We start from the raw sequence: 26,976 nt of genomic DNA, 5'->3' as shown, positions 1-26,976 counted from the left end.
TTATTTCCTCAGAAGTCACATTGAGTCGCTAAATATTAAAAGAAGAACAAGGTGCAAGGTTACAACTCTCTTACAACTCCAGCTTCTGAGAAATGTATGATATTTAATATTAACTTCATCCAACTACTTTAACCAAGCACTAATTTGTATGTATGGATTTCAGTTCAGCTAAGCAGTTGAAGAAATCTATGGTGATAAACTATAAACAATCCATTGAGAGACGTACACAATATTAAACAAAAGTGTGATCAATCCAATACCAATCTTCCCGAAGTTGGTGAAAAAGGACATCAGGGTCAATCCCTGCGGTTTTGAAGCTAAACGAAGAGCTAATTGACTCAATGAACATACACTCCCCAAGACGTCTATACAAGTCGATTGGATAGGAAATCCTGCCATACTCTTCCTTTGGAAGTTGTGCCTCACCTGGGGAAGATGCTTTATCAGAGACATTGTGATCTTTACAAGTGATAAATTATTGCAATAAGAGAGTAATGTTGCATTTGACAAACCAACTGTTAAAATATCTGTAAAGAAAATAATCGTTATGACCAAGACAACTAACATTATGATGGAAAACATCCTCTTGTACACCGTATGCATCTTTGGATGCGTTCTGGTAGTGTGTGAGAAATTCCATAGTCTATTCCCTAACAAAAATTGTGATAAGAGAACGAAGCACAATAAGGTACCATGCCCGCAATAAATGAGATCTGATCCGGAAATTTCTGGGGCAATCAGTGTTTCATCAGTACCTTCAGCCCAGAACAGTTTCTGCAATACCATGGATGCTAATAAGCATGAATAACCGACAGTATTTAAGACAACATAATCAAATGACACAGCATTAGCATTCCCATTTTTCCAATTGGCCCAGACCACTGGATACACTGAAACGGACCAACAAATGACATATGTTATTCCCAGCACCCTTTCCATTACTGCTCCATCTTCTGATGCTTAGTTACAGTACCGTTGAAGTTCTATCTGAAAGGATTACTTGTCTTATTCCGATGAAGAATAAATCCGTTTCTGTTTTGGCCATAACCACACAATTCTATAACTAGTAACTAATCCATTCTCATAGAATTTTGGCGTTACTTTCGATGTTTGACGTAAATAGAAAAAATACTTAAGAACGAAAAAGGTTTGTTAGGAGGAAAAACAGTAGAATTTCGATTGTTGCATCAGCATTTCCAGCAGATCAAGTTAACAGGCACCAGTGTCAATATTTTCCGAACACAAGACCTCGAAATGACATTCATTGCAGTGAACTATTCCAATTGGCAATGTACACCAAAATCTTCTGTGAAGGAATCGTTATTCACGTGACGTGATTCTTTCGCAATCTGTGAGAGAAAAGCATAGAGAAAGTTTCGTATAGGAATGAGTTTCTTAAAAGGGTTTTCAAAGCGCACAAACCTCATAACTTCCATTCATCCGTTAAGGCTACAGGTTCATTTGAAAACTTCTATCACGAACATCAGTGAAAAAAATCGATCGCTTAGGGAGCACTGCATAAAAACAACTAGGGAAAGTAGTTCATCGAATTACTAAAATTGAAAATTAACAATATGCTGAGATTGCTGTTTCTCCAGGTTTAAATTAGTTTAATTCGCTATTTATTATGATGATTTTTTTTTGTTTGTATTTTCTTTTCATCATTCGAGTACTTAAAGCTATGAATTATTTGATTTCGTATTCTTTGTTCTGCAAGCCAAAAGTTCAGACAATCTGCAGACAAGGTTACTGAGCTTACTGTGGTATATGATTGCGTCTCTTTAGTTTCATGTGCAGTGGATAAAATATTTGGATTGTTTGAATTTTCGATAAGAATCATTCAAGTTCTCTTGATTTTCACCATTGAGTAGAGGGTTTAATCACTTCACTTTCTCTCGAACAATATACTAGTTGAAATAGGTGATCTCAAATAGGCAGGAACTATTCTTTTTCATCTCTATTTATTTCTGAAATTCTTGGGTTAAAATACAGGAACCGATAAAGCAGAATGGCTGTGAAATTTCCGAGTTCTCTTTTGACCAAAATATGGCAATACTCGGAGACACCGCAAACAGCGGTGTCCTTGCGTCAAATGTGTCAATTTGGGTCTCATCCAACCCCAGGTTTAATGTTCAAGGCTTCTTGCTTTTTACTAAATGAACTGCCTGTACGGTTGGCACATAGGATCAAAGAATTGGAGTCTCTTCCCAGAGGATTAAATAAAGTTGAAGAAGTCATCACCGTTAGGGATTGGTATACTCAATCGTTCCAGGATCTTTACAATTTTAGCCATGACGAATCTCAGAAGCACGGTGCGATCTTTCAGTCGCTATTTTATGGATCCAATAGCGCAAATGTAGACCACTTGATACGTCTTCTATTTACACAAGAAGAAATAAAATCAATGGAACAGAGTAAAGGTTCATCCAATCATTTATACTGCAAGCATAAAAAATTCATCGATGATGGCATCGTGATGAAAATTCCAGGCCCATCGTCAAACCATCACTCACAACATAATAAGTCAGGCGGTAAAGTACCTCTTCCGCAGAAATATTTCTCCCCTTTGCCGTCTTCGACTGTATCTGGTTGGAACAAATCTCAGGACTTCTATCAATTCTGGCCTGCAGACCTTCTTCTTTTCAATAGGAATTTCTACAATGTGTTACAAAATATCAAAGAACGTCATGACGCTACCGTAATAACTTTAGCTAAGGGTGTTCTTAAGTGGAAAAAAACTCATCAACAGAATGTTGTCGATGATTCCATTCAAAGTTTCCTGGATAGATTTTACCTCTCGAGAATTGGGATTAGAATGCTGATTGGGCAACAATTGGCTCTATTAGAATCGGCAAGACAGCCTGCAGAAGGTCCATTTGACGAAGATGATGAGGACTGGGTTGGAATAATTTGTACTAAAACCAATATCACTCAACTTTCCAAGACAGCAATTGACAATGCGCGGCACATTTGCGCCGAACATTACGGATTATATGAAGCTCCAAAAGTTCAATTATTAACTTTCCCGTTGGACTACCGGCCTTCAACCGAAGAAAAGTCTGGATGCCCCAACGAATCTCCTGATATTGAATTCATGTATGTACCTGGCCACTTGATTCATATGCTATTTGAAACTTTAAAGAATGCGCTAAGAGCCACTGTCGAAAAGACTATCGAAAAAAATCCATCTGTGGATAAGTATGACTTGAAGTTCCCGGACGTTAAAGTTATCATAACAGAGGGTACGGAAGACTTGACTGTAAAGATTTCAGATGAAGGTGGCGGTATAGCAAGGTCGAACTTGCCGTTAGTATGGACATATCTCTACACAACTATGCCTGAAAATGAGCAAATTGGATTGATGGATGAAGAAATGAGCCAGAACTTTAGAATACCTATGGCTGGTTATGGCTACGGGCTAGCCTTAAGCAGACTATATGCGCGTTACTTTGGTGGTGATCTAAAACTGATGTCCATGGAAGGTTTTGGAACAGATGTCTATTTGCATTTGAACAGATTGAGTACGAGTAGCGAACCACTACAGTGAGAATTGTTTTCAGAAAGTTTCCATTTAGTGGTATAATGTGCCTGAAATATTATCTTTAAAACTTTAATACCGGAATTATATTGTACATACCAAAAACTGCGGAAATATACATAATCTATGTTTATCTATTTTTTCACCCATTCATGTCAAAGTGCGAAGTTGCCCTTTCATATAAGTACTGGCCGTCCTGCAAAGAGTATTCATAATCATCATCAAGTCTTGATCTTTGCGTTGTTGATGTTGTGAGAGGCCTTTCACGTGAGCTAATAGATCCAAATAATTGATAATAATATTCTTCACCTAGCAACTTAGACAGAACCTTCTCTTTCAAATCGAAGTACTGAGCTATCGGTACGATTAGAACGAAAAACATCGGAAGATACTCGTTTAAATATTTTGCCAAAGGTATCTTTTCTAATTGACGATAGAGTACCTTATCAAAACTCGATTGATGTTGCTCGTCAGGATCTCTGGGAATTAATATCATATAGTTGAAACACAATGGGAATAATAGCCGGCTTGAATACAAGGAAAAATACAACGCATTCTTAGGACTGCTATTACCATTGCTGACAAGATGGAAATTGTGGATCTTGACATGCAATAATGAATATAATGAACATATAGTATTATGCAATAAAATGGCCATTTCTAGAAAGAAATTCCAAATGCTTGTTCCCATGAATATTGAGGCATGCCCAAATTTGATGGGTGTTATCTCAAGTACAAATACCAACACTGACATAAACACTAAAACAAATCCCATAATTTTAACTGATATATTAATAGACACAGAAAGAGCTTTACGCTGAGATCTGACTAATGTGTGTATTATCTCGTTGGATTTTGCCTGATGATATGTGTAATTGTAGTACTCTGTTGTAAACTTATTATAATAGTCGTTCAATTTGGATAAAGTCAAAGAGTGACTCCGAGTCGTAGTATGCAGTACGGGAACTGTTAAACTCAATTCATTACAGAGTCTTTGAACCTCCATCTGACATTCTTGGACTGATTGCTGCAATATGACATCCGGTTCATTTTGAACGTTGAGAGAAAGGACTTTCTCTGCTACCTCTAACAGGCTTAACTTGGAATCGTTTAGATCCTCATTATTTTGACTGAGTTTCACAAAAAGTTTCTTATCATCTTGCACTTGAAATAATAATGCTTTAGGTAAATTTACTAGTCCATTCGAGAGAAGTATGAGGGTATAGCTCAAAGAATACAAATGAGACATGGCAATGACTAAAGGTTTTACCTCGTTGAGGCCATGTTTTGTAGCGATCAACAAATATAAAAGCCCAACAATTAATGCGAGGGCGCAGAAGACATAAAACTTTAGATTCTTATAGAGAGCTGTTTTTGTCCTTCGCAAGACATAACTCCAAGAATCAGCTGTGTCGTGTGGATAAAGATATTTCAATTCAACGTATGATATTAAGACCGGCAAAATAAACCAGCATATGGCGAATTGCGACCAATATAAGGAGGTCCATAAGAAATGAAAGTTTGGTGCAGTCTCTAGCGCAGACGATAATGGTGATATGTCGTCCCTTGCAGAGAGTGTAGAATTGATGGGGTTAGGTTGCCCAATGCCAGAACTCTGAGCAGCACAAAAAACATCCAATGGAAGTAAGTATGCGATGGAGAGTAAGAGGAACATATTAAGCAATAGCACAAATAAGGTGGCTGGATAATTGTTCTTATAAAGTTTGAACGATAAAACCCGATTGACAAAGTAAAAAGCAGCCACAGCCATGAATATAACTGCAAGTAAAAGCAGTAGCCATAGTGCTCTCATTGGATATTTTTCAAGTCCTTGTCTGGACTACCAACAAACACACCGGTCAATGTTTTCAAAGTCTTACTGATTTACACCCTTGCTTCCGTTTATTTATATTTATTTTCTTTATTTTTGGCTTTACTTTATAATATGAATATCGAAAGTGCTAATTTAAATATTGTCAACTTAAGATAAGTCCGGCCAGCAGAAATAGTGCCCATCCTGACATTTCATTCGTTAGAAGTCAATCGAAAACTAAAGTTAGCATGAGTCTTAATTTGGCTGAAATGGTGCCTAATGCCATTGGAATGATAGCTTTTGATGATGCTGGTCAAATTATTGAAGCAGTGGGAATTGGAAAGGAGAGAAAAGAAGATGTTCTCCAATTACAGCAGGTGGAACTAGATCAAGATGGATTCGGTATCTTGGAACACGATAACGTCCAAGTGTTAATATACAAACGAGAGGATAAAACTCTTGCTGTTTATACGCATAGTTCAAAATCAGACGAATAACAATAATGATATTCTATTAACGGGTCCCATCGATGAGCATATTTTATCTGGAAGCAACATGAATATAGCTATTCGTACGCAATACGACATATTTTATTTCTACATACTTAAACAATGTATTTATTTCCAATAGAAATGCTAAATGAAACCTCCACCGCCACCTTGGCGATTTATTCTACCGTATGGATCGTCATATTTAGTTCCGGGGAATTGTGGGCCAGCTGGGGAGGAATTTTGACCTGGATCATGGTTGCCACTCTGCGGATTTGGTGATGGGCCAGTACCTCTGAATGGATCATAAATCATACCGCCTTGCTGATTAGTACTATTTCTATTCAGTGGATCAAAATCCTGTGGGAACCGCAGCCCATTAGGGTACAAATCGTTATCACCATATCCACTTACTGGTAGCCCTAAACCTGGAACGCCAAACTCCCCAGAACTTGGAATGCCTGGTCCTGTTTGTATCTCATACTCGTCATCAAAACCAGGAATCTGAGGATTCCTTGGTGGTTGGTTAGCTACCATCCTTTCAACCCTTTCCTTGAAAATATCATCTTTATCTTTTGATTGCAATTCATCAATTCTTGGCGATCGAGATGGTCTTTCCCGTAGTGCAGATCCACTCAGACCTGCAAAAAGTTTAAACTTGGTCTGAATTATTTTGAAAACCTCGTCAGTATAAAGTGAGTTAATCTCTGATTCCGATATTGGAAAGCTCAAAGATGGTTGCTCCCCAAATAACGTAGAATACTGGAAAATACCTTGAACCAAACTATCATCATCACTGCAAATGTTCACCATACACTTTTCCGAATTACCCATTTCCAATGCAACAACCTCTAGATCACTTAGATGCTTTTTGAAAACTTTACTGGCAGTTTCTGGTTCGACAACAATGACAACTGTAGCGCTTTTAGCTGAATTATTCTTCCACCTTAATCCTGAGGATTGATTTATAATGTTCTGATCTTCCAAGAATTTTAACACAAATTTGGTAACCAGCGCAACTTTACTCTGAATCTCTGCCATGATATCAAATAAGCCAATGAGTGTTATGTGATGTTCTAGCCTGATATATTTCGGCCTTGGTTATCTCTACTCTTTTCTTATCCTCTTCGTTTGTCTCATCTCATCTTCATTTTTATATCTGAACCCTTTAGAATTGCATTTTCCAATTAATTAATTGTTTACGTTAGCAAAATACAAAAATTAAACATTCCAACTTAACAGAAACACAGGGTGAGGAACAGGAACCGAATCATTTGGCTTTACGGTACATATTGCACTTTCGGCGTTCATAAGGATTGAAGTGTTCTAGTAGATGGAAATATGATACATTTGTAATAGTAAATAGAAGAATTACTTAGATACTATAAAGCTGACTTTTTTTTGCAATTTTTTTCCTTGAGATTTGATTTCGAATTTGTAGCACACAGTTAACAGTGGCAATCGAGATAGGGGCTGATCAGAGGAGGCGCACGATATCGATCACTTCAGTTCAGTGATTTCACCATCACGAGCAACAAGACCCATGACATTCAAGAACAAGTTCAAATCCTGATAGAACTTGTTTCTTTGATAAGCCAGTTTAGGGTCTTGTTGAGAAGGGGCATTTAGTTCTTCAGCCTTTGAAATGACTTCGAAAATTTCGTCTCTCACTTCATCAATCAATATACGTTGATGGTTCAATTTTCCGCTCAAAGCAAGCGATGCAAGGAACTGCCAGATGTAAGATTGATCATACTGAGTAGAATCCTGTTCATAAACTGAAATGGCGTGTTGCATATATTCAGGTGTTGGGAAAATTGCAGTCAATTTTGTTTCTAAAGAAGTAAATAGCCTATCATAGACTTCACTCCAAGTGGATACTTCCACAGAAGACAACAGTTTGCCCCTGCTAACATCTTGTTTCATCAAAGCAGCACGTGAAATGAGCACGGTAATCAAATTCAAACCGATACGCGATGTGGTGATGAAAGAAACGTTATTATTCTGAATGACATTTATTAGTAGACTCATTACCTCCAAAAACTCTGCTGAACTGGATAAGAACGAAACAATGATCTTCAAAAACACAGATTGGAACAATTCCATCTTCTTCAGTTGATCTTTAGTAGGAAGTGGAGTAGTCTTGTACGATGATATGACAATGACATTCAAATGAGAAAGTTCCTTGAAGAAGCAGTTGAAAAGCTTAATCTTCTCTTCTCTTGACAAGAAATTCATAATACGTGGCATAATCTTGATACCTTTGTCGAAAGATAAGATGGAAATGAAGGGAGAAACGTCAAAACCGTGGTCCTCAACGTGTAGCGCCTCCCATAATTTTGAACTGTCCGGCTGTTGACCGGATCTCAATTGAGCTTCTAGTTCAAGCACTTCTTCGTAAACAGTTTCAATCAATGATAAAATGAACTTACGGCCACCAGAACGGGATAAAACTGTACGATGGTCCACTGAAGAACTCAAAGCATAAGATGATCTTCTTCTTTTGGCATTGATATCCACGCCTTGCAAAGATTCAGACACCTCATCTAGGGCTGAGCTTGATTGAGAAGACAACGCTGGAGAATCCTCTTTGTGAGTTGGGATTTGTAATTGCTTTCTTGGAGCTTTTGAGTTCCTAGTAGCTGAGATTTTACCCAAGACACCCTCTTTGGCATTATCCAACCCACCCTTACTTTTCTGTGGTCTTTCTTTCGCAACGGTAACAGCCTTCTCGACCTGAGATTGCATTCTCTGTAACGCGACGTCAGTTCTCTTGTAACGACCTCCTAATCTGTGACCCGAGTGCTCTAAATATGCTTTAGCAATAGAATCCTTATTAGATTCAGATGGAGTGACACCCCTTTGAATGATTTTATAAACTTGGAAGTAGAAATCCTCATTGTAGGGATCATCAGTGACAATTTGAGATAACTGATACCTGGTGATAAAATCCTTGTCTCTTGGAGTCATTACACCAGAGTGTCTGAGAATTTTGTCAACCTTCGATTGTCTGATTTGAAGACGTCTCAATTCTTCATCAGTCAAAGGATCTTGGGTGCCAAACCTCCTTGGACCACGGCGATACTCTCTAGGTGTATGAGGTGGAGTTGGCACCTGCTCTGATTCTGTTGGCACAGGTGTTGGAGAGTTAGAATGCTCATAATCTTGAGTAGAACGGACAGCTTGGGTTCTAGCAGCAGTGTCAACGGAGTGAGGCTGTTGGAACACTTGTTGCTGTTGGTGTTGTTGTTGGTGCTGCTGATCTTGTTGGTGTTGTTGAGGCAAGTATTGGGGAGGTAACTGCTGTTGGTGGGGCTGCTGGGGCTGAACAGGAGGTTGATTTTGCATTGGTGGCATAGCCATCTGCGGATGTTGCATATGATGTGCAATGTTTCCTTGTGTTTGATTGTACATTATCGGTGGTACTTGTTGGAATTGTTCCTGAGGGTTAACAGGTTGATTAGGAAATCCGGCATTACCGAATTGATTAGGGATAACAGGGGGAATATTTTGCCCAGGGAATTGCTGGTATTGACCTTGAGGGAACCCTTGTGGAATAAAGCCGTAGCCAGGGTTCTGCGGAGGTTGCATACCATAGAATCCAGGTTGAGGCGGCATAGCCATCTGTTGTTGTCTGTCTAAAGATTGAATGGCCAATCCTTCCACATTAGGTGCACCTTGCTGTTGAACCTGTGGTGGGGCTTGGAATTGTGTAGGGGCTTGAGGTTGCACCTGTTGTTGCTGATTACCGGAGCTGTTACCCCATAAAGATTCCATAGGTTGCATGTCCAGCGATTGTTCGAAACCAGGTTTACAGTCTGCTTGTCTGTTCATTTTGGCATTTGCAATAGATGCATAAGAAACAGGAGCTGGTGCTGGTGCCCTACCAGAACCTGAACCAGCGCCAAGCTCCCCTTTACCGTAACCAAAATCAAAATCTGTACCCAGATCCGCTCCAGTACCAAAAGTTTCATCATTGAGCAAATCATCTTCCTCTGGCTCATAATCACCCAAGCCTTGATACGTTTCTTCGAAATCTAAAGAATCCTCCTCGCCTTGCTGTTTCCTCTCACGAGGTTTTCGGCCCGTGGCGTCAAAACCGAAGAATGACATCGTTCAGTGATTCAGGAATATAAGGACTCCTATACTAATTGGGCAAAAATCGATTTCTAGATCAGAATTGTCGACAAATCCTATTATATTCTCTTAAAAACACAAGTAATGTGATTTAAGTCGCTACCTGCCTGCGTTTCGTTCAAGCAATCTTCCAACAAACGGTCTCTGAATATCTCTGATCACTTATTTTTGAGCATAGAAACTACTTTGCTTGTTAAGTGAATTACATTTTTGGGTTGTTGTTTGATGAAAAATTTCACCGTGCAAGATGATATACATATTAAGGATTTCTAGTTCAAAATTTGAAATTCAGGTCATGTGATTTCAAATATTTGACATTTTTCAACATGGTAGTTTAGAAAGTTCCAATACAAACTCGTACGTAGTCTTTCTTTCCTTCATTAGCAGCATATATAAAGTGATTGCGAATAGACAAAGATGACATATACTACTAACATCCTAGGTACAGCTATCTGGAAAATATATCAGCTTAGCAGTTTAGTCTTAAACCTAAGTAATAAAAGATATCTGATCTAATAGCAGTGACCAAGTTCTAATAATTTTAATCTGATTAGCAGTGAAAATACTGATTTGTATGAAGATCTGAATCAAGTATAGTGCTCGAAAAGAATCAACTCAGACTGGTAAAGTGGACTTAACTGCAACTTGGAGAGTACGAAATATCTAAACTATAATCTTGGATTTGATACTAGAAAATGAAACAGAGATTGAGTTCGTTAGATTTGCAACTGATATCCAAAGAGTTGGAGAATCAAATTGTAGGATTTCGCTTAAGAAATATCTATAACATTGCTGACTCAAACAGGCAATTCTTATTAAAGTTTGGAAAACCCGATTCCAAGTTAAACGTTGTCATTGATTGCGGATTGCGAGTTCATACTACTGACTTTACCAGGCCGATTCCCCCGACTCCTTCGTGGTTTGTTTCCAAATTGAGATCGTATTTGAAAGAAAAACGATTGACGGCAGTTAAGCAGATCCCAAATGACAGAATAATTGTGTTTACTTTTGCTGATGGTAAGTACTACCTTGTTTTAGAATTTTTCAGTGCCGGAAATGTGCTTTTATTGGATGCTGACCAAAAAATTCTTTTACTACAGAGAGTTGTCGATGATTATTCGATGAAAGTTGGTGAATTTTATGACATGGCCAACTTTGCAGAAATTAACCAAACTTCAACTACGGTTCCTGATCCTAAGGAATATTTCGAAAATGAAATAGCAGATTGGTTGAAAGAAGCCGACGTTAAAGCCAAAAGCACAATTGTGCCCGGAGAGGCTAAAAAAGGTAAACTCAAGGGAAAAGCATCTGTTCCGTCTATTCAAAAACTTTTATTTGTTCATGCTCCACATTTATCAAGTGATTTGATTCAAAACTCGTTGAAAGCTATTGGTATTGATCCATCTTCTTCGTGTCTTGAGTTTAAACACAATGTCTCTGTGCTTGTTGACTTAATGTCCTCATTAGAAGTTCAAGCAAATAAATTGATCTCGACTACGTCAACAAGAATAGGTTATATAGTGGCTCATAAGAACAAACTGTACGATCCTTTAAGAGACAAGCCGGAACTTGAATACACTTTTTCAAATTTCCATCCCTTCAAACCCTTTGTAGGAGATTCCACTGACGTCAAAATTATCGAAATCGGCGGAATGTACAATAATACCGTAGACACATTCTTTTCTACAATAGAATCAAACAAATATGCTAGCCGTATCCAAAATCAGGATTTCCAGGCTCAAAAAAAATTGGATGAGGCAAAGAATAACAATGAAACTATTATAAAATCGTTATTACATGCACAACAAACTAACGAAGAAAAAGGAAACATTTTGATAGCTAATGCAAATTTAGTAGAAGAGGCCAAGAATGCAGTTAAAAGCTTATTGGACCAACAAATGGACTGGCAAAGTATGGAAACTTTAATAGCAAACGAGCAGCGGAAAGGCAACAAGATTGCTCGGATCATTAAGCTGCCAATGGATTTACCAAATAATAAAATTACCATTGAATTACCAAAAGATGGGTACAGCGAGGATGATTCTACTGAACATCATCAGTCAGAAGCTGATTATTCATCAAACGAAAGTGATGTTAACCAATCAGATTCCTCTGTCTCATCGGATTATTCTGATTCTGATTTTGAAGAACTAACTTCATCCAAAAGTAAACAGCAAAGTAGAAGAAAATCCAAGATAACATCAGAGAAACGGGAAACTGTTCTGCTGACAGTCGATTTATCTTTATCGGCATTTGCAAACGCCTCCAGTTATTTCAACGCCAAAAAGGCGACATCAGAGAAACAAAAAAAAGTTGAGAAGAATGCTGAAAAGGCTTTAAAAAGTATCCAGCAAAAGATCGAAAAAGATCTACAAAAGAAGTCAAAGGAATCTCATGATATCTTGAAAGCAATTAGAACTCCATATTTTTTCGAAAAATATTACTGGTTTATTTCTAGCGAAAGTTTTCTCGTACTGATGGGTAAGAGTCCCGTCGAAACTGATCAACTTTATGCAAAGTATGTTAATGACGATGACATTATGGTCACCAATGCATTTGACGTGAAGGCTTGGATTTTGAACCCTCAGAAGACTGAAGTACCACCAAACACACTAATGCAAGCTGGTACTTTTGCAAATTCTGCAAGTGATGCATGGTCAAAAAAGATTGCATCCTCTCCTTGGTGGTGTTTCGCTAAAAATGTAACGAAATTTGACGACATTGATGGCAGTGTTCTTCCAGTTGGATCATTTAGAATGAAACAACCTAAAGCTAAAAACATGTTGCCACCAGCACAATTAGTGATGGGATTAGGACTTGTGTGGAAAGTAAAGACAGAGGATAGCGAGGAAAAAGAGGGTGAGTATGAACAAAATAGTGACTTAGAAGCATCTGACGATGATACAAGTCATACTTCTCAGCCGGAAACAAACCCAGTCGACCAAATTGATAATAATGTAAACGTTATTTCAAAAGAAATTAATGATCTAGGGTTCGATGTCAACAATTTCGATGAAGTGGCTTTAGCAGGAGAAGAGGCCACTGATGGGTACGAGAAACTCTCAAATAGTGATTTATCCAAAGGTGAAGAGGATTTTGATGAGAGTAAGACTATAGCTACTTCAATTGTTGAAAATATGAATACAGCGGTTCGTGGTAAGAGAGGGAAATTGAAAAAAATCCAAAAGAAGTACTTTGACCAAGATGAAGAAGAAAGATTATTGAGACTAGAAGCACTTGGAACATTAAAAGGTATTGAAAGAGAGAAGCAAAAAAAACTTGAAGAGATGGAAAGAGCCGAAAAGAGGGAGTTTAAAAAGCGGATACGTAAAAACCAAGAGCAAACTCGCATCTTGCAGTTTAACAAATCAGAAAAGGTCGAAGTTGATATTCCAAAATTTTTGAATCAATTGAAAACCGGTATTTCCAAAGATGATAAAATAGCTGACGTTATCCCTGTCTATGCCCCCTGGGCTGCTTTAACTAAAAATAAGTATAAAGTCAAAATACAGCCTGGCACTGCAAAGAAGAGCAAATCTATTAATGAAACTCTACATTACTTCTTGAATAGAACTGTCGACAGTTCGGAGTACGATAAAGACTTAGATTGGCCAAGAGAACATGAAACAATAAAGCTAATCAAAACTTTGGATGTCGTTCCTATTATTTGTTCTGATAAATTGAAGATTTCCATCCCAGGTGGAAACGACAAAGCATCCTCAGGCAGATCACATAAATCAAAGCAATCAATGGCGAAAGGTAAGAAGTCTAAAAAATGATGACAAAAAATATCAAGCAAATTCTTATCATTCAGAGATATGTTTGACCAATCGAATAGTTTTCACGCTGTCATATTAAAATCAACTAATTAGCATATAAAGTGAAAGTACTGTATTTCATATTTATATTTATCTTAGTTTCATCTTTATTAGAAGAGGCAAAGACATTCACACAGTATTTACATATCGATGGTAAACATATGTGTCTGATTATAAAAGAAATCTGGAAAATGAGGAGAAGCTTACAAGCCCTGCTGTAATCTTTCAGCCAATTTACTCTTGGCAAAGCCCCACGCGCTTAGCAAACCCTTTTCATTCAATTCTATATTCAATGGGATATCCTTTGAAGGCGGTTTCGTCACTCTAGAGGCAATTGTGGCTGGATCAGTTTCTAAGATAATACCATCATCAATCAATTCATCAATTGCTAGAACCACCATGTCATAATGTTCCTGAACACTCCTCTTGTCAATACCTGTATCCAATATCAATTCTAGGGAATCTTTGAACCCGTTGAATGCTTCTTGCAAAACAATTTCGTTTTCGTCGATTGCACCGATCAGATATATCGAAACATCGACATATTCTCTGTAAATAACTAATAGATCGTCTGATATCATAATGTCTGAATTCTGCCCATGAGTTTTAGCAAATAGGTTAGATTCGAACTCTTTTTGCTTCTTTAAGCTGGATGCAAGAGAATCTGCAGAAATTTCTTCGTGTGGTGGATGGAAGTATTTCGAGTAAAGTCTTCTTCCTTCTCCATCCAAAATCAACACAGCTTTAACTGTGTATAGAGATAAGTTAACCATGTTGTTTATGTTTTTCTTCTTGGTTACTTCCAGGGTATGCTATTCGTGTTATTCAGTACTGATGCAATGGTTTACTGTCTCAGGAGGGAAGTGCTGGTTTGGCGGTACGCGAAAATTCCAAATTTGCAGTTGACAAGATATAGGACAAATAGGAACTGCGCTCGAGAGAGGCAGAATTCAGCTCTCAACCATTGCCCATTCCTGTAATTAGAATCAGTAGCCTTCTTTGGATGTCTTGTAAAGCTGTCCATGTAAAAAGCTCCATGGCAATGAAAGCCTGTTGATATCATTGAATACGGATTTATGCTCCAGTAACGCCAAACAGCAAGTGTTTGATCGAATCTCTTATCACGTGATTTGTTTCCGGGTAATGGAAAACACAGAAGGAACTTGTAACTTTTACTGTCTGATAAGTAGGTTAGCCATGCAAATACTATACATTAACGAAAACTGTCTATTGTGGGGTTCGTTCGATGCAGAATGCAACCAGTACTGAGCTTCGAGGACACTGATTGATTTACTAAGCAGTATTTACTTTGATTTATTTATCATAAGTTAAATACCGGCCAATTGCAAAGACTTTGCAGTATTTTGTATATTCTACGCTCTAAGCATTGAGCAAGCAAAGTGTTATTGCTTTACTCAGCTCCTCACAATTATGACCACTGATGAAAGTTTTTACTTTTCGCTGCTGCGAATTTCAATGATACACCTTTTAAGGGCACATGGCTTCGATAGAGCCAAAATGGGGACAGTTAATCTTTTTACTGATTTATATGTGAGATATCTAGAACTGATGATTCAAGAAATACGGAAACTTACTCTGGATCGCCGTGATTTAGATGAAGAAGTGTCCCTTCAAGATATTACCCAAGGAATGCTCAATATCGGCGTATTTAAACCAATGAACCTACTGGATGTTTACGATGAAAACCCGTCCGTGGCAGGCGATGAAGGTATGCAACAGTTTAAAAGATGGTTACTTCAAGATCCCGCAACAACAGAAGCACGAGTTATCAGTACCCCAAGTCCAGACCTGTTGAAAGTTGGTGATAAAACTAGTAAACCATTGTCAATGATTCCGGAGTATATCAACCAGCTGAATACATCGGACAAAAAGCCTAACGATGGAGATGATGAGACAGAATTGGTGGAAGCAATGATAAACAACGGGGATATGGATGACTGGATACAATTCATGTTGACATCACAAAAATTAGAACTTGCGAAGAGGAAGTCGGGGAAACTTCCTCAAGATCTCATTTCGTTACCGTCAATTCCTGGATTAAAATACTCTAAACTAAGCCGAAGTCGACCTATCATTACCAATTCATGCATTCCAGTTGGAATCGAAATTAACGAAGATGAAGAAGGAAAAGAGGAAAGTACTGAAGACGCAGCAGAGCAAATAGTTCTGAAAAGACTCATCTCAAAGTTACCTATCGGTAACCCAAATAACAAGTTAGAAAACATAGTTGTTTCATATGAAGATGAGAATATTGACGATTTACTTGAACCCCTCCATACGGAGGAAGATCAGCAAGACTACACCGATATTGATAAAACGGATTATGATTTTGAGACCTCTGGAACGGGAGGCTTAACTTTAGGCAATGTAGTTACCACAGAGTTAGACGAAATGGAGGACATGCAAAATACATTTGAAAGAAGGGCATCTTTGGATTTTGGACACGCATACGATATATAAATATAATTTGTTTAACACAAAATTAGTTCATGTTTACGACAAAACAATCGCACTCTCACTCGATTGTTTTCAAATCAATCACATGTAACAATCTTTTGGTTCCGATTTTGTCTATTCTACTATACATCTATATACAACTATCAAATTGATAAATGGGCTAGGGCGTTGCAGTGCATATCAGGTAAAAGTGATTTATAATCTCCTCTTGTTTTTAAATCTACCATTGGATTTTTTACCAATTCTTCCCTTTTCAGCTGGTTTTGTTTTTGGTAGCTTGGTTTCCTGTTCATCATCACTGAAATCATCCTCATTGCCAGCTCTGGATCCTTTTTTGAATTTTAGTCTGTTCTTTTGACCCTTTACTGGACCTTGTTTGACAGCATCTAAGTATGCATTAACACCACTGGTAATAGCCTCTAACGGATCTTCATTGTTATTTTCTCCTCTTCTCCTATCGTTTTTCATAACCAACTTACCTTCTGCATCAAAGCTGAACACTTCATCATCGACAATCCTTCTTCTTTCATTTTTATTTGATTTTGGTCTAGTCGAGGAAATATGCGCCAATGTTTGAGAGTCCAATAAATCTAATGGGGTCTCCTTCGACTCGACAATGAATTGTTTAGAACCCTTCTTTCTTCTATCAGATTTTGTATTGTTTTTGTCTTCATCTTCACTCTCTTCTTCAGAAGAATATAGAGCTTCATCAAGGGCGGACATGAATCTAGACGACTTATTTGAAGGAGCAGCTTGCGCTGGCGCTTCTTCTTCGCCTTCATCTCGTTTACGAATACTTCTGTTACGAGACTTTCTGATATTGGCAAGCAATCTCAAGTCTTCTTCTGGGAATATTGACTCAATATAATCGTATCCAAATCTCCTAATCAATCTTTCTATGATGTGCTTAACCTTTGCCTTGAAATGGCCAGTATGTTCATGAGACCAACGTAATAATTTAGGAAGTAATTCTGGAACTTTAGGCTTCATGACTTCATCATTGAGACCTAAACAGCAAACTTTTGCAAAACCAATCGCACTTTTGACAATCTCTCTTGAATTAGAGGTTAAATATAGTTCGATTGTGTCATAAATTTCTAAGAGAACATCAACATCAACTTTATCTTTAAACTCGAAAACCAAACAAGAATATGCGGTGATTGTTGCGCTTACCATATGTTGCGATTCCCCAATTAAACCAGCTGAAATAATTCTGAAAAATTCAGCAACGGAAGAGGGTTGGTCTGGAGTGTTGGGGTCATAATTTGGAATGCAGGAAAGTTTGATAACACCCTCTGAACTATCCATTTTGTTAGCCATTTGGATAAGAATTTCAAAAGCCGTCTCACGGGATTTTTCGTTGACATCTTTGGTACACAATATGACTTCTGCCACAACCTGAACAATAAATCCTAGTTGAGTAGGTGGAAGTAAATTTACGAGAGTTCTAATTGCCGCCAACCTTGCTGATTTAGAGGAAGTGTGAACAGTTGATGCGCTGTTCAACATGACATTTTCAATATCAGATATGAAATTCGTGATGGCATCGGAACCTTCTTCGATTTCTGAAAGTTTATGAATAATACGGTATGCTCTCTTTTGGAATAATGCATTTTCTGAGTTGACGATGGAATTGAAAATAGCAAAGAGGGCACCATATGAGGAAGGTGGAACATATTTTACCATCGCGATAACTAAATCGAGCAAAGTAGCAGACATTTCATTGTTGTTCTTTTTAGCTTCTTCTTGAAGAGCAGTATTCAAGAGCCCACATACATTATTAAATGTTTGTGCAAGGTCTTCTTTCTTTGTTATTTGCAGATAAGAATCAATTGTCTCAAGGATATATCCTCTGGCGTTTGGAGCGGTTTGAGTATAAACATTGAAGAGCACCGCTAACATATTAGAAGATTTGGTAGACAAGTATTCTAAACTGTTCGTAGCACTTTCTATGGAAAAGTGTTGCAAAAGAAGCGAATCTGTAGTTGAGTTTTTTTGATATACTAGATTACTTTCGACGAGATTTCTTAGAGCACGACAAATAGTCGTTCTAAGTTCAACGTGGGAATATAACAAACCAGACAATTCAGCAGCCACCTCATCAGAAAAAGCTTCAGTCAAATCGGTTGGCAAATCACAGAATGGTGGCAATAAAGACCAGATTTGATCTACAACAGTTTGATATACCTTTAACTGAACAGATTCTTTACCAAATTTATCGAATTGAGATTCGAAATGTTTGATAAGAGGTAAAAACTCTTTGAAAAATGTATTTAACGTAGAATTCTGGATGGAGTCTCTTAATATTGGTAACAACCAGGCCCTTCCCGGTTTTGATGTAGATGGACTAATTAAATTTAGTGGTAAACATCCTAGTACAGCATCTACACCAATAGCTTCTATAGCCCCACCGATAACGTTTTCTGCCTCGGATCTCAAGTCCAAGAAGTTTTGTTCATCTGTTCTCCAACTGCCTACAATCTCTAGAGGTTTGATAAAATCTGGATTGGCTCTATATTTCAACTTTTTGAAAGTAGCCGTCAAAACATTTAACACTGCCTTAGCACAATGTGTGTATTTAATAGATAATAGATCCACAAATATCTCAGACAACTCTTGAATAACTTCATCAACTGCTTCAAAGTGCTCAGCGGAAACGGAAGGTGGATACAACAAAATTTCTGATTTGATTGCGTCAGTGACAATAGCGATTAAACATTGTGCTGCGCTAAAGTAGATATCTGGAATCTCACTTGATAGGTAAAATGATAAAGTTCTGAAAACTTCAGGAATCTTAACAAAACACTTTAATGGATCGTGAATCGCATATGTGCTGATACCTTTAGCGACGACTGCAATCCAGGCTGCTGCCAAATGTGTATCATTTTGGGATGGTTTTAATGAAAAAATGACATCAAGGGCTTTCATGAATTTATTCTCCGCTAAGCCAGATGAGACTGAAGACTCGGCCATAGACTGGAATAGAACCTCAAAACAGTTAAAAGAATTAGATACCAAAAATTGGTCCGAGGTTTTACAAACTTCCAATAGCAGATCACAGAGTTTTTCCACATGCGCAGTTGGCCATTGATTTGTTGATATTATATTGCTCAAAAGTTTCAAAATATGAATGATTTTGGAGTTCAATTCACTTGCACCTCCCATTGCTCTTAGCTTCTTATTGGAAATCGTTGCAGATTCATCAAGGATGGATACCAATGCATTAATAGCGAATGCTGAGATCAAAGGTGATGCGACGTGTTCTGCTGTTGGACCAGGTGGAGGGTTTTTTAGAATGTTGGTAATTGCATCCTGTGCTCTCTTCCTTACTTTTGGTCTTGGATCTAGAGATAGCTCAAGTAGACCATCCAAACCTCTTGTTGGAGTCACCTTTAAATTTTGAGTGTTATTCCACGTTTGCGTATCCTGGGCAATTAACAAAGCTTCTAAACAACCAAGAGCGGATTTGATCAAAGGAGCGTTAGCCTTTTCATCAGTAATACATGGGGCAACTTTAATCAAAATATCAGCAAACCTGCTCTTTAATATTTTCTTTGGTGTATAATGAAAAATGATGTCCAACAAATACATCGTTGATGTTGCTAATTGTAGATCTTTAATGGCCGCAGTTTCTGTATCGATAGTTTGATCCAGCAAGGACATCAAAGAAATAAGATAATTCACGATGTTCTTATTAATTGCCTCTTGCTCATTAATATTTTCTTCAATAGCAGCCAAGATTATGGCAATGTGCTTCTGATTCTCTAGTTTTGATGTAGATTGTCCTCTGATTTTAGCAAGCTTATCTTCAAGTTCAAGAAGCTTGGACGCTTGTTCAGGACCCATATTGCACAATTTGTTCGCTTGTCAGTTTTCAATCCCAAGTTAAACTCAGTAATTCTCTTTTCTGAGGTGTTGTTGATTATAACTCGTCTCTACTTGTTAGATGAGATGAGCGATGAGATGAGCTAGATTGAAAATTTTATACAGCTTGTGAAAAATTTCTTTTTAAGCCCTTAGTGATGAAGCAGCAAGGATCGTGAGGCAATGAAGAAAGCAGAGAATAAAAAGTAAATAAATTTTGGTTAATATATGCCAACTCTGTATATATGCGTCTGCTAAACGGGTTCAAGAACATACTATTTCATTATTTGTGTCGTTAACTTTCTTTACTGAATGCGATGTTATTTGTAATGCCAAGTCGTTTTATATGACTGCATTTTTGGTAAACTAATTCCCACCGTCAGTCTAACTCCAGTAAATAAACACTTTCTCACTTATAGATACTTTCTCATAGATCAACTTCCTATACTATTAGGCTGTAATGTCGCCATAAACGCCTAAGACGAATGTTGCTCATACGGCTGTTAGATATCCCACCTATATCACGTGATAGACATGCTTTATTTAGTTGGTGTTGAAAATCCTTCGAAAGATAGAAAAAAAAATTCAATCAACATTAAAAGCGTAATAACAGGACAAACATATTATGTATCAAGACGACCAGAGCGAGTAAACCAAGTCTCTTAAACCAGAATTTAACGCCAAGTTTGGTGAAATACAATAATCATGACGAAAGGTTTGGTGAGGATAAGACTAGCTAGATTCGGAAGGAAACATACCCCAGTATACAACATAGTTGTTACCAACAAACATAAGGCGTTGAATAGGAAACCAATTGAAGTATTAGGAACATACAACCCAATCCCAAAACCATTAACGAAGAAAGAGGTTAAACAAGGTGTTGTTCCTACTAAAGATGTGGAATTAGACTTCGGAAGAGCTAAATACTGGATCGGTGTTGGTGCTCAACCTAGTGATACGGTAACAAGACTATTGAGAAAAGCTGGAATCCTGGATGAAAATTGGGGAAAGACCTACACAAGTAGTAGGGTTGTTATTGAACCTAGGAAAGAAGTCTTTGAAGAATAGACCAGCTGTTCCGATTACTGTATTAAAAGCGGTATATCAATAATCAGGGCATAAATCACCATCTCCCAAGGCTTTCTTACGGTCAAGAACTCATGTATATAGGCTTAAATTGATAAGAGGAATTCGGGCACTTTTTCCGGTCATAAACCAATGTAGTAGTTACATACACTTAACAGCTTGGCCCCATGCGGTAAAATTGAAGTGATTAAATTTACATATCACCATATATAAGATGCTATCAGGTAATTCTACACAATAATAATAATCGTCATCAGCATATATTTCCCTGAATGAGGGAAGTATCATCGAGGAATACTGACTGTTAAACTATGTGATTTCCGAAAATTCATAAATATTAACAAAATTACAAGAACAAAAAGATGGTTTATGTTATGTTTTTGTGAATGAGTGAGTGAATGTCTAACTTCTCAAGTATTTAATAGGTATGTTTGGTGTAATGTTCAGGTTTGTATTGGAGATTAGTGCTCATGATGTTACATCGAGTCAAATTGTGTTCCAGTGCAACTATAAATTGGATTCATTTTCTATATGTGTGGGTAATCTATTGTTTCGTTCATCAGGCTGTTGACCAGCAGCAGCAGTATTTGTAGCATTTGAAGTTGAGTTCAAAAGAGTATTTACGCTTGCGGTTGATTGTGCTAGGAAAGATGATTGGGATGGGATAGAATTTGTTGGAGTAAGAAAGAAATGAGCATTACTAGAGGATCTTGACCTTGTTAGATTGGGAAGAGCAGGTGGCTGTACACCACTAATAGTATTTGACAATTGTGGGTGTATCTTGAACGAGTTACTTCTTGATCTACTAGCGGCTGTAATGAAACTATTGTTTCGTGACCTGACAAGAGCTTTTGGATTCTGAGGAGGAACTTGCGTAGTGCCTTGTGATAGTTGTAACGGTTGTTGCAACTGCTGCGACGATGGTCTAGATTCGAATGGCGAGTTCAAACCAGTGTAATAGTTCGTAGTAAAGGAAGAAGGTGGAGAATTTGTACTTTCGGCAGAATGACAATTGAAATAATCCTGTGGACTTTGCTGTAGCATATTGTTAGACATTCCTTCGTTTCCGAACTGAGGAACAGGAGGTAGTGATATGATAGAACTGTTTCTTGAAAGATAGTTTTCTTTCCGCACCTCTTTCAACAACCGCTGTCTCACTAAAGTCAACAACCACGAATTTCTCTCCAGACCGATATCAACTTGATCAGCATCAGCTGTTTCCACTGCTACTTTAGATACCCGGTGCAGAATCCCCGAAGGCGGGTTACTGCTATCGAATGGAGTGACTGTCGGATCTGAGCAGACCTGTAGGTAAACCTCCAATAATAAAGAGACAAACTGGGGGGTAAATGGTGCAGGAATAGAGCTGATATTATTGGCAGTAGAAGGTCTTCCATTTGAATATCCCAGTTCTGAAACAGAACTGGCAAGAGATGACATGCTTCCATGTCTGTTTGTATATATGTGAGGCGGCCCTGACTGATTTACAGGAGTCATAACTGGCGTAGAAACTTGTTGCTGTTGTTCTAGCACGTACCATGTAGATGCATCTGTATTCAAGTTCAGCTGCTTCGAGAAAGGTTTTGGCTTCGTATTCCGGATATTGTCATGCTCTATCCCCATCTTTTCGGAGACTATGTCTACCGAGGACGAGGCAGTAATATTGTATTCATCATGGTCGAGATCCATTTCAACATCTGGATCTATTGAAGGCTGCGAGGGGGGTACTGAAATGTGAGGATGCGTGTGTTGCTGATGTTCCATCTGCTGTTGCTGTGGCGGCTCCACATGCTGCTGTGTTGCAGCAGCACCTTTCGCATGTGAGAACTTTTGATGAAACTTTTCGATAAGCATACTCCTAAGCCCTTTCCCGTTAACGGACGTGTGATGGTCGTTCATTTCAAACATATATGCAGTTGTAAAGACCAAAAAATGGGAACCGGACAAAGCTAATGTACTTGTTGTACCCAAATGGTTAACCAAGTTATAAGAACTGAACTGAGGTAATGATAACTTGCCCCTATATATATGACCAATCGCACGTAACCAGTTCAAAGAGAAAAAAGGTTTCTGCGTTCTAAAAGAATAAACACGTTCAGGAACGAAACTTGATTCAGTAGCCAAATGTGATTTGATACGTCTGTTAGCCCAATACAGCTAACCAAAATAACCTAAAAGAACCTGAGAAAAGAAGATAGTATTCCTTACTGCTGTTTGGTACCAACTAAGGTTTTACACTAGAACAGATATTGGGTATTGGTCCTGTTTGTTTCTTAATAAATTCGTCCCTTTGACGTGTTTTAAAGGCAAAAAACGAATGGAGTCAATGCAGGATTATCTTTTTTCCCCTTCTAATCCGTTTTCTAATTTCTCTTCCTGTAGAAACGATATCGACGAACTTTAAAAAGAAAGAAAGAACGCTCGAGTGGTGTTTCTGAAAATGTGAGATTTGTCAACAGACGTGTGAAAACAATGCACAAACGAGTTTTTACTGGTAATTTGAGAGAATAAACATATGCAGGGAGCAGGTGTATATGCAAAACTTGTGGGAGAGAAATGTTGCGATTTTACTTTTCAACAAACGTACCACTTTTATGTGAGTGATCTTGTGTTTTTCCAGTGCGGTGGACGCTCAGAGAACGCTGCCAAATGTTTATAAAGTGTACGGGTGCGTCAGTACAGTGCAATTAGCCGGATTTTAATCGTTATAGTGACTCCAAAAAAAATACAATTCACCAATCCAGTCGCCCTCTTATTGGGGTACTCTTTTTTATTCTTTTTTACGTTTAATGCTGCAGTTAAGAACAATAAATACTCGGATAAGGTATCGTTCGCTAAAGTTAAACGCAGTCCTAAAGGGATTAAGGTTGGATTTTTGGGATATTCGAGGGAATTTTTTTTTTTTTGTTGTGATTCCTTAAAGCCTGAAAAAGGGACACAAACTGATGAGACTCGCTTCTCCTATGTGGGCGATCGGTAAAGAAAAATAAACAATGGACTTGAGCAGTTTTTTATGTTGTTTAAACTAAGTTTTGCTTGAAATATATTGTTTGAAGCTATTTCTTGGTTGAATCTGATTCTGGAAAAAAAAGTCATAGGCTGCCGGACTGATGTTTTTATAATGAGCTTTCAGCTCAGCTGAATTCTTCTCGCACTAGATTAGTTTTAAAATTCTTGAACACGTCAACGATATATCCTCCCCTTTTTTTTGCCTTCAGTGCGATTAAGTAAGATAATAATGTCTTCGAACAAGTGTGTTGACGTAGGTGTCGTTCTCGAGATTCAACTAGAAGATTTGCTTTGCACTATTCAATCATGTTTTTATTCTTTGTGTTATGTTTCTAGTAGCATTTCTCTTCGTTCTAGTCCCCACATGTAGTCAAGTTCATAGCAAAGCCGTTCAGGATCGGCATTTCAATGTTTTCAAATGCGGAAAATTATCGGTTCACTACTCATTCGATATAAAATTTATTTCCTATCCTAGCATCTACAGAATGTTAATTGAACAAATATTGGCGGTCGTCTTTACAACAATAGCAAATCGACACTTTGATTGTACTACATATTGTAAGAGAGGAAAATATCGACACTGGTTGACGCGTTCAAACTTGCAGTTTCAACTAATTGTCGGCATGCACCTTCGAGCACCCGTTACAGACCAGAAAAGGTGATATATCAATTGTAATCTATAATAATCTATGTCCTTTCGTTTGTTGCCCAACTTGTCGCAATCTGCATTGCTATGCGAACAGGTTGACAATGCACTTAAATGCTTGTAGTAGGCACAGCTCGAGAACGATGTTGGAATATTTTACATTCAATTCCCTAATTGGGAAGTATAATGCAGCTGAAAGTACCGATGAAAGATCAAGAGAATAACAACAGAAAAAAAAAAAAAGAAAAAGAAAAAGAAAAAGAACAAAGCAATGAGGGCGTTTACAAGACAATGGCTCGGATCATATTTTGGAGGATATTCGGGAATACCCTTCAACAACGCCCGAAAATTGTACGTGAATAAGTCTCACTCTGAGTCAGAGTCTCGTTTCTCTCTATCGCTAGTTTTCAATTTATTATTGGACCAAAGAGATTGTTTCGAATTCCATATTGACATCTGAATCGTGCCAGGTAGGTATGGGTCGGGGAATGGGTCTGTAAGGTCTCTAATCAGTTCTGGTAGACCAGAGACATGTGATAGATAAAACACTATCATAGATAAGTAAGAAGTTGAGATAATCATCAGATAGAAGGGAAGCATGTATCCGTACAAGATTCCGCTTCTTGACTGAATCCACGTGTGTCGTTCACTCTTCTGTAGCATTGTCTTGTTGAAATACGGTGCTAAAGACGCTCTGATCAACAGATTGAACGAACAGAAATGAGACAAAAACTTTATTTGCCACATCGGTGGGAACAACAACAAGAGAGAGCATACTAAAAATGAGATGTCTGTACCGAACCGATGAGATAATTGGTTGAATGTAAGAATTGAAATTATGGCATGGCATGCGATGCTTGGAAACCATGATACTGTCATGATCAAGAAAAGCTGCGTTATCGTGGCCCGTAATTGGAACTGTAGTGTTCTTGTTCGTTGTTTTCCTATACCTTGTAGATTAACTGTTCCACTGTGCAGATGATATCTTTTATCCAGTTCGTTTAATGATTGCCAGAACGTGGTCTCGAAACTTGAAACACAGAACTGTATTATACATATACCAATCATATGTGGATCCAGAACGCACTTCAAGTACTCACATCCTCTGCAGTTTAACTTCGAAACACAATGTTTAGCAGCTTCCACAAAAGCGTATGTGACACTAGACAGCAGCAATATCGGAATCCATTTCTTCATATGATCTGGATGCAATGTTTTAATCCCATTTGATATTCGAATCAATGAATTCCCATAGTATTTTGTTCCAAGAAAAAAATACTCACTGGTCAATGAAGTGGGTTTCTTTGATATGAAGATCGGTGATGCCATGTTAATGAATGAAACGGAACTATTCTGATGCTAATATTGAAGATTTTTTCGTTTCGATTTGCTTATCTTAACTCTAATAATAATGTAGCAACTCAATAAATCTCGTTCATAAACAATCTTTGAAAAGAAGGAACAGTAGACATAGACAGAGATAGTGCTTTCTTGTTTCTGAATGATAATACTACTAATACAGCCCTTAATAGTGGCACTCAGAAAGTTTCCTGCTTCATTAACCTTTATATAGCACTATCTTAACCTGTTCCCAATATAACATTAACGAAAGAAACTGTAAAACAGATGTAGTCTTCTCCCCACCAGTTAGAGATCTCGAAAAACAAAATGAAAAAAAAAAATACTGTTGACATCAAAAGAAATAGATACCTGGCCGGATATTGCCCGGAGGTGTGACAGAACTTGCATTTATATCTCGAGCAGATTTATTATCGAAATCCAACAATCTTCCCGTTCTGACTTGCTTTCGATTTATCCAGAATACCTGCATATGTCACCTTTTCATTTTTTTTTTTCACCTTTCATAATCCATGTACGAAAGTGCAATGAGTCTGTATAGGATTTTATTCAGAAACCGCTGGAGAAACCTGCGTTTTCAGTTATTTGAAGGGTTGTACCTAGAGATTGCCCTGACAATGACGTAGACTGAACAAGTACATATGCCTGAATCATACCTTCGAAGATAATGGAAAAAAAAAGGTCAGAAAAACATCTTTCGGCCACTAAGTGTTGAAACGGATCATAAACTATGATCGGGT

General features: G+C 37.8%; 13 protein-coding genes across 13 annotated transcripts; 5 read left to right on the top strand and 8 right to left on the bottom strand.

Annotated features, from left to right (window-relative positions):
- Positions 1–186: 186 nt before the first annotated feature.
- ERS1 (cystinosin-like protein ERS1) lies at positions 187–939 on the bottom strand (the record flags this gene model as incomplete). The annotated part of the gene is made up of 1 exon (XM_456301.1): positions 187–939. One exon carries the CDS (start codon positions 937–939, stop codon positions 187–189), a length of 753 nt encoding a protein of 250 aa, XP_456301.1.
- A 1,069-nt stretch (positions 940–2,008) lies between these two features.
- Positions 2,009–3,547, top strand: KLLA0_F27423g (PDK/BCKDK family protein kinase; the record flags this gene model as incomplete). Its single annotated transcript, XM_456300.1, has 1 exon — positions 2,009–3,547. One exon carries the CDS (start codon positions 2,009–2,011, stop codon positions 3,545–3,547), a length of 1,539 nt encoding a protein of 512 aa, XP_456300.1.
- Positions 3,548–3,680: 133 nt separating this feature from the next.
- Positions 3,681–5,351, bottom strand: KLLA0_F27401g (uncharacterized protein; the record flags this gene model as incomplete). The annotated part of the gene is made up of 1 exon (XM_456299.1): positions 3,681–5,351. One exon carries the CDS (start codon positions 5,349–5,351, stop codon positions 3,681–3,683), a length of 1,671 nt encoding a protein of 556 aa, XP_456299.1.
- A 248-nt stretch (positions 5,352–5,599) lies between these two features.
- Positions 5,600–5,848, top strand: EGO2 (Ego2p; the record flags this gene model as incomplete). The annotated part of the gene is made up of 1 exon (XM_002999395.1): positions 5,600–5,848. One exon carries the CDS (start codon positions 5,600–5,602, stop codon positions 5,846–5,848), a length of 249 nt encoding a protein of 82 aa, XP_002999441.1.
- Positions 5,849–5,986: 138 nt separating this feature from the next.
- FUB1 (Fub1p) lies at positions 5,987–6,880 on the bottom strand (the record flags this gene model as incomplete). Its single annotated transcript, XM_456298.1, has 1 exon — positions 5,987–6,880. One exon carries the CDS (start codon positions 6,878–6,880, stop codon positions 5,987–5,989), a length of 894 nt encoding a protein of 297 aa, XP_456298.1.
- A 459-nt stretch (positions 6,881–7,339) lies between these two features.
- Positions 7,340–9,952, bottom strand: PAT1 (deadenylation-dependent mRNA-decapping factor PAT1; the record flags this gene model as incomplete). Its single annotated transcript, XM_456297.1, has 1 exon — positions 7,340–9,952. The coding sequence occupies one exon, from the start codon at positions 9,950–9,952 to the stop codon at positions 7,340–7,342; it is 2,613 nt and encodes an 870-aa protein (XP_456297.1).
- A 719-nt stretch (positions 9,953–10,671) lies between these two features.
- On the top strand, positions 10,672–13,755 carry RQC2 (Rqc2p; the record flags this gene model as incomplete). Its single annotated transcript, XM_456296.1, has 1 exon — positions 10,672–13,755. One exon carries the CDS (start codon positions 10,672–10,674, stop codon positions 13,753–13,755), a length of 3,084 nt encoding a protein of 1,027 aa, XP_456296.1.
- A 242-nt stretch (positions 13,756–13,997) lies between these two features.
- RET3 (coatomer subunit zeta) lies at positions 13,998–14,567 on the bottom strand (the record flags this gene model as incomplete). Its single annotated transcript, XM_456295.1, has 1 exon — positions 13,998–14,567. The coding sequence occupies one exon, from the start codon at positions 14,565–14,567 to the stop codon at positions 13,998–14,000; it is 570 nt and encodes a 189-aa protein (XP_456295.1).
- A 658-nt stretch (positions 14,568–15,225) lies between these two features.
- TAF3 (Taf3p) lies at positions 15,226–16,275 on the top strand (the record flags this gene model as incomplete). Its single annotated transcript, XM_456294.1, has 1 exon — positions 15,226–16,275. The coding sequence occupies one exon, from the start codon at positions 15,226–15,228 to the stop codon at positions 16,273–16,275; it is 1,050 nt and encodes a 349-aa protein (XP_456294.1).
- Positions 16,276–16,467: 192 nt separating this feature from the next.
- On the bottom strand, positions 16,468–20,118 carry RRP12 (mRNA-binding protein RRP12; the record flags this gene model as incomplete). The annotated part of the gene is made up of 1 exon (XM_456293.1): positions 16,468–20,118. The coding sequence occupies one exon, from the start codon at positions 20,116–20,118 to the stop codon at positions 16,468–16,470; it is 3,651 nt and encodes a 1,216-aa protein (XP_456293.1).
- Positions 20,119–20,841: 723 nt separating this feature from the next.
- Positions 20,842–21,204, top strand: MRPS16 (mitochondrial 37S ribosomal protein bS16m; the record flags this gene model as incomplete). Its single annotated transcript, XM_456292.1, has 1 exon — positions 20,842–21,204. One exon carries the CDS (start codon positions 20,842–20,844, stop codon positions 21,202–21,204), a length of 363 nt encoding a protein of 120 aa, XP_456292.1.
- Positions 21,205–21,729: 525 nt separating this feature from the next.
- Positions 21,730–23,130, bottom strand: CIP1 (Cip1p; the record flags this gene model as incomplete). The annotated part of the gene is made up of 1 exon (XM_456291.1): positions 21,730–23,130. One exon carries the CDS (start codon positions 23,128–23,130, stop codon positions 21,730–21,732), a length of 1,401 nt encoding a protein of 466 aa, XP_456291.1.
- A 2,113-nt stretch (positions 23,131–25,243) lies between these two features.
- On the bottom strand, positions 25,244–26,206 carry KLLA0_F27203g (uncharacterized protein; the record flags this gene model as incomplete). The annotated part of the gene is made up of 1 exon (XM_456290.1): positions 25,244–26,206. One exon carries the CDS (start codon positions 26,204–26,206, stop codon positions 25,244–25,246), a length of 963 nt encoding a protein of 320 aa, XP_456290.1.
- Positions 26,207–26,976: the final 770 nt, after the last annotated feature.

The sequence above is a fragment of the Kluyveromyces lactis genome, assembly GCF_000002515.2.
Source record: "Kluyveromyces lactis strain NRRL Y-1140 chromosome F complete sequence".
Lineage (NCBI taxonomy): Eukaryota > Fungi > Ascomycota > Saccharomycetes > Saccharomycetales > Saccharomycetaceae > Kluyveromyces > Kluyveromyces lactis.
The sequence above is the reverse complement of the archived record's forward strand: the minus strand, read 5'-3'. Positions and strand labels throughout refer to the sequence as shown.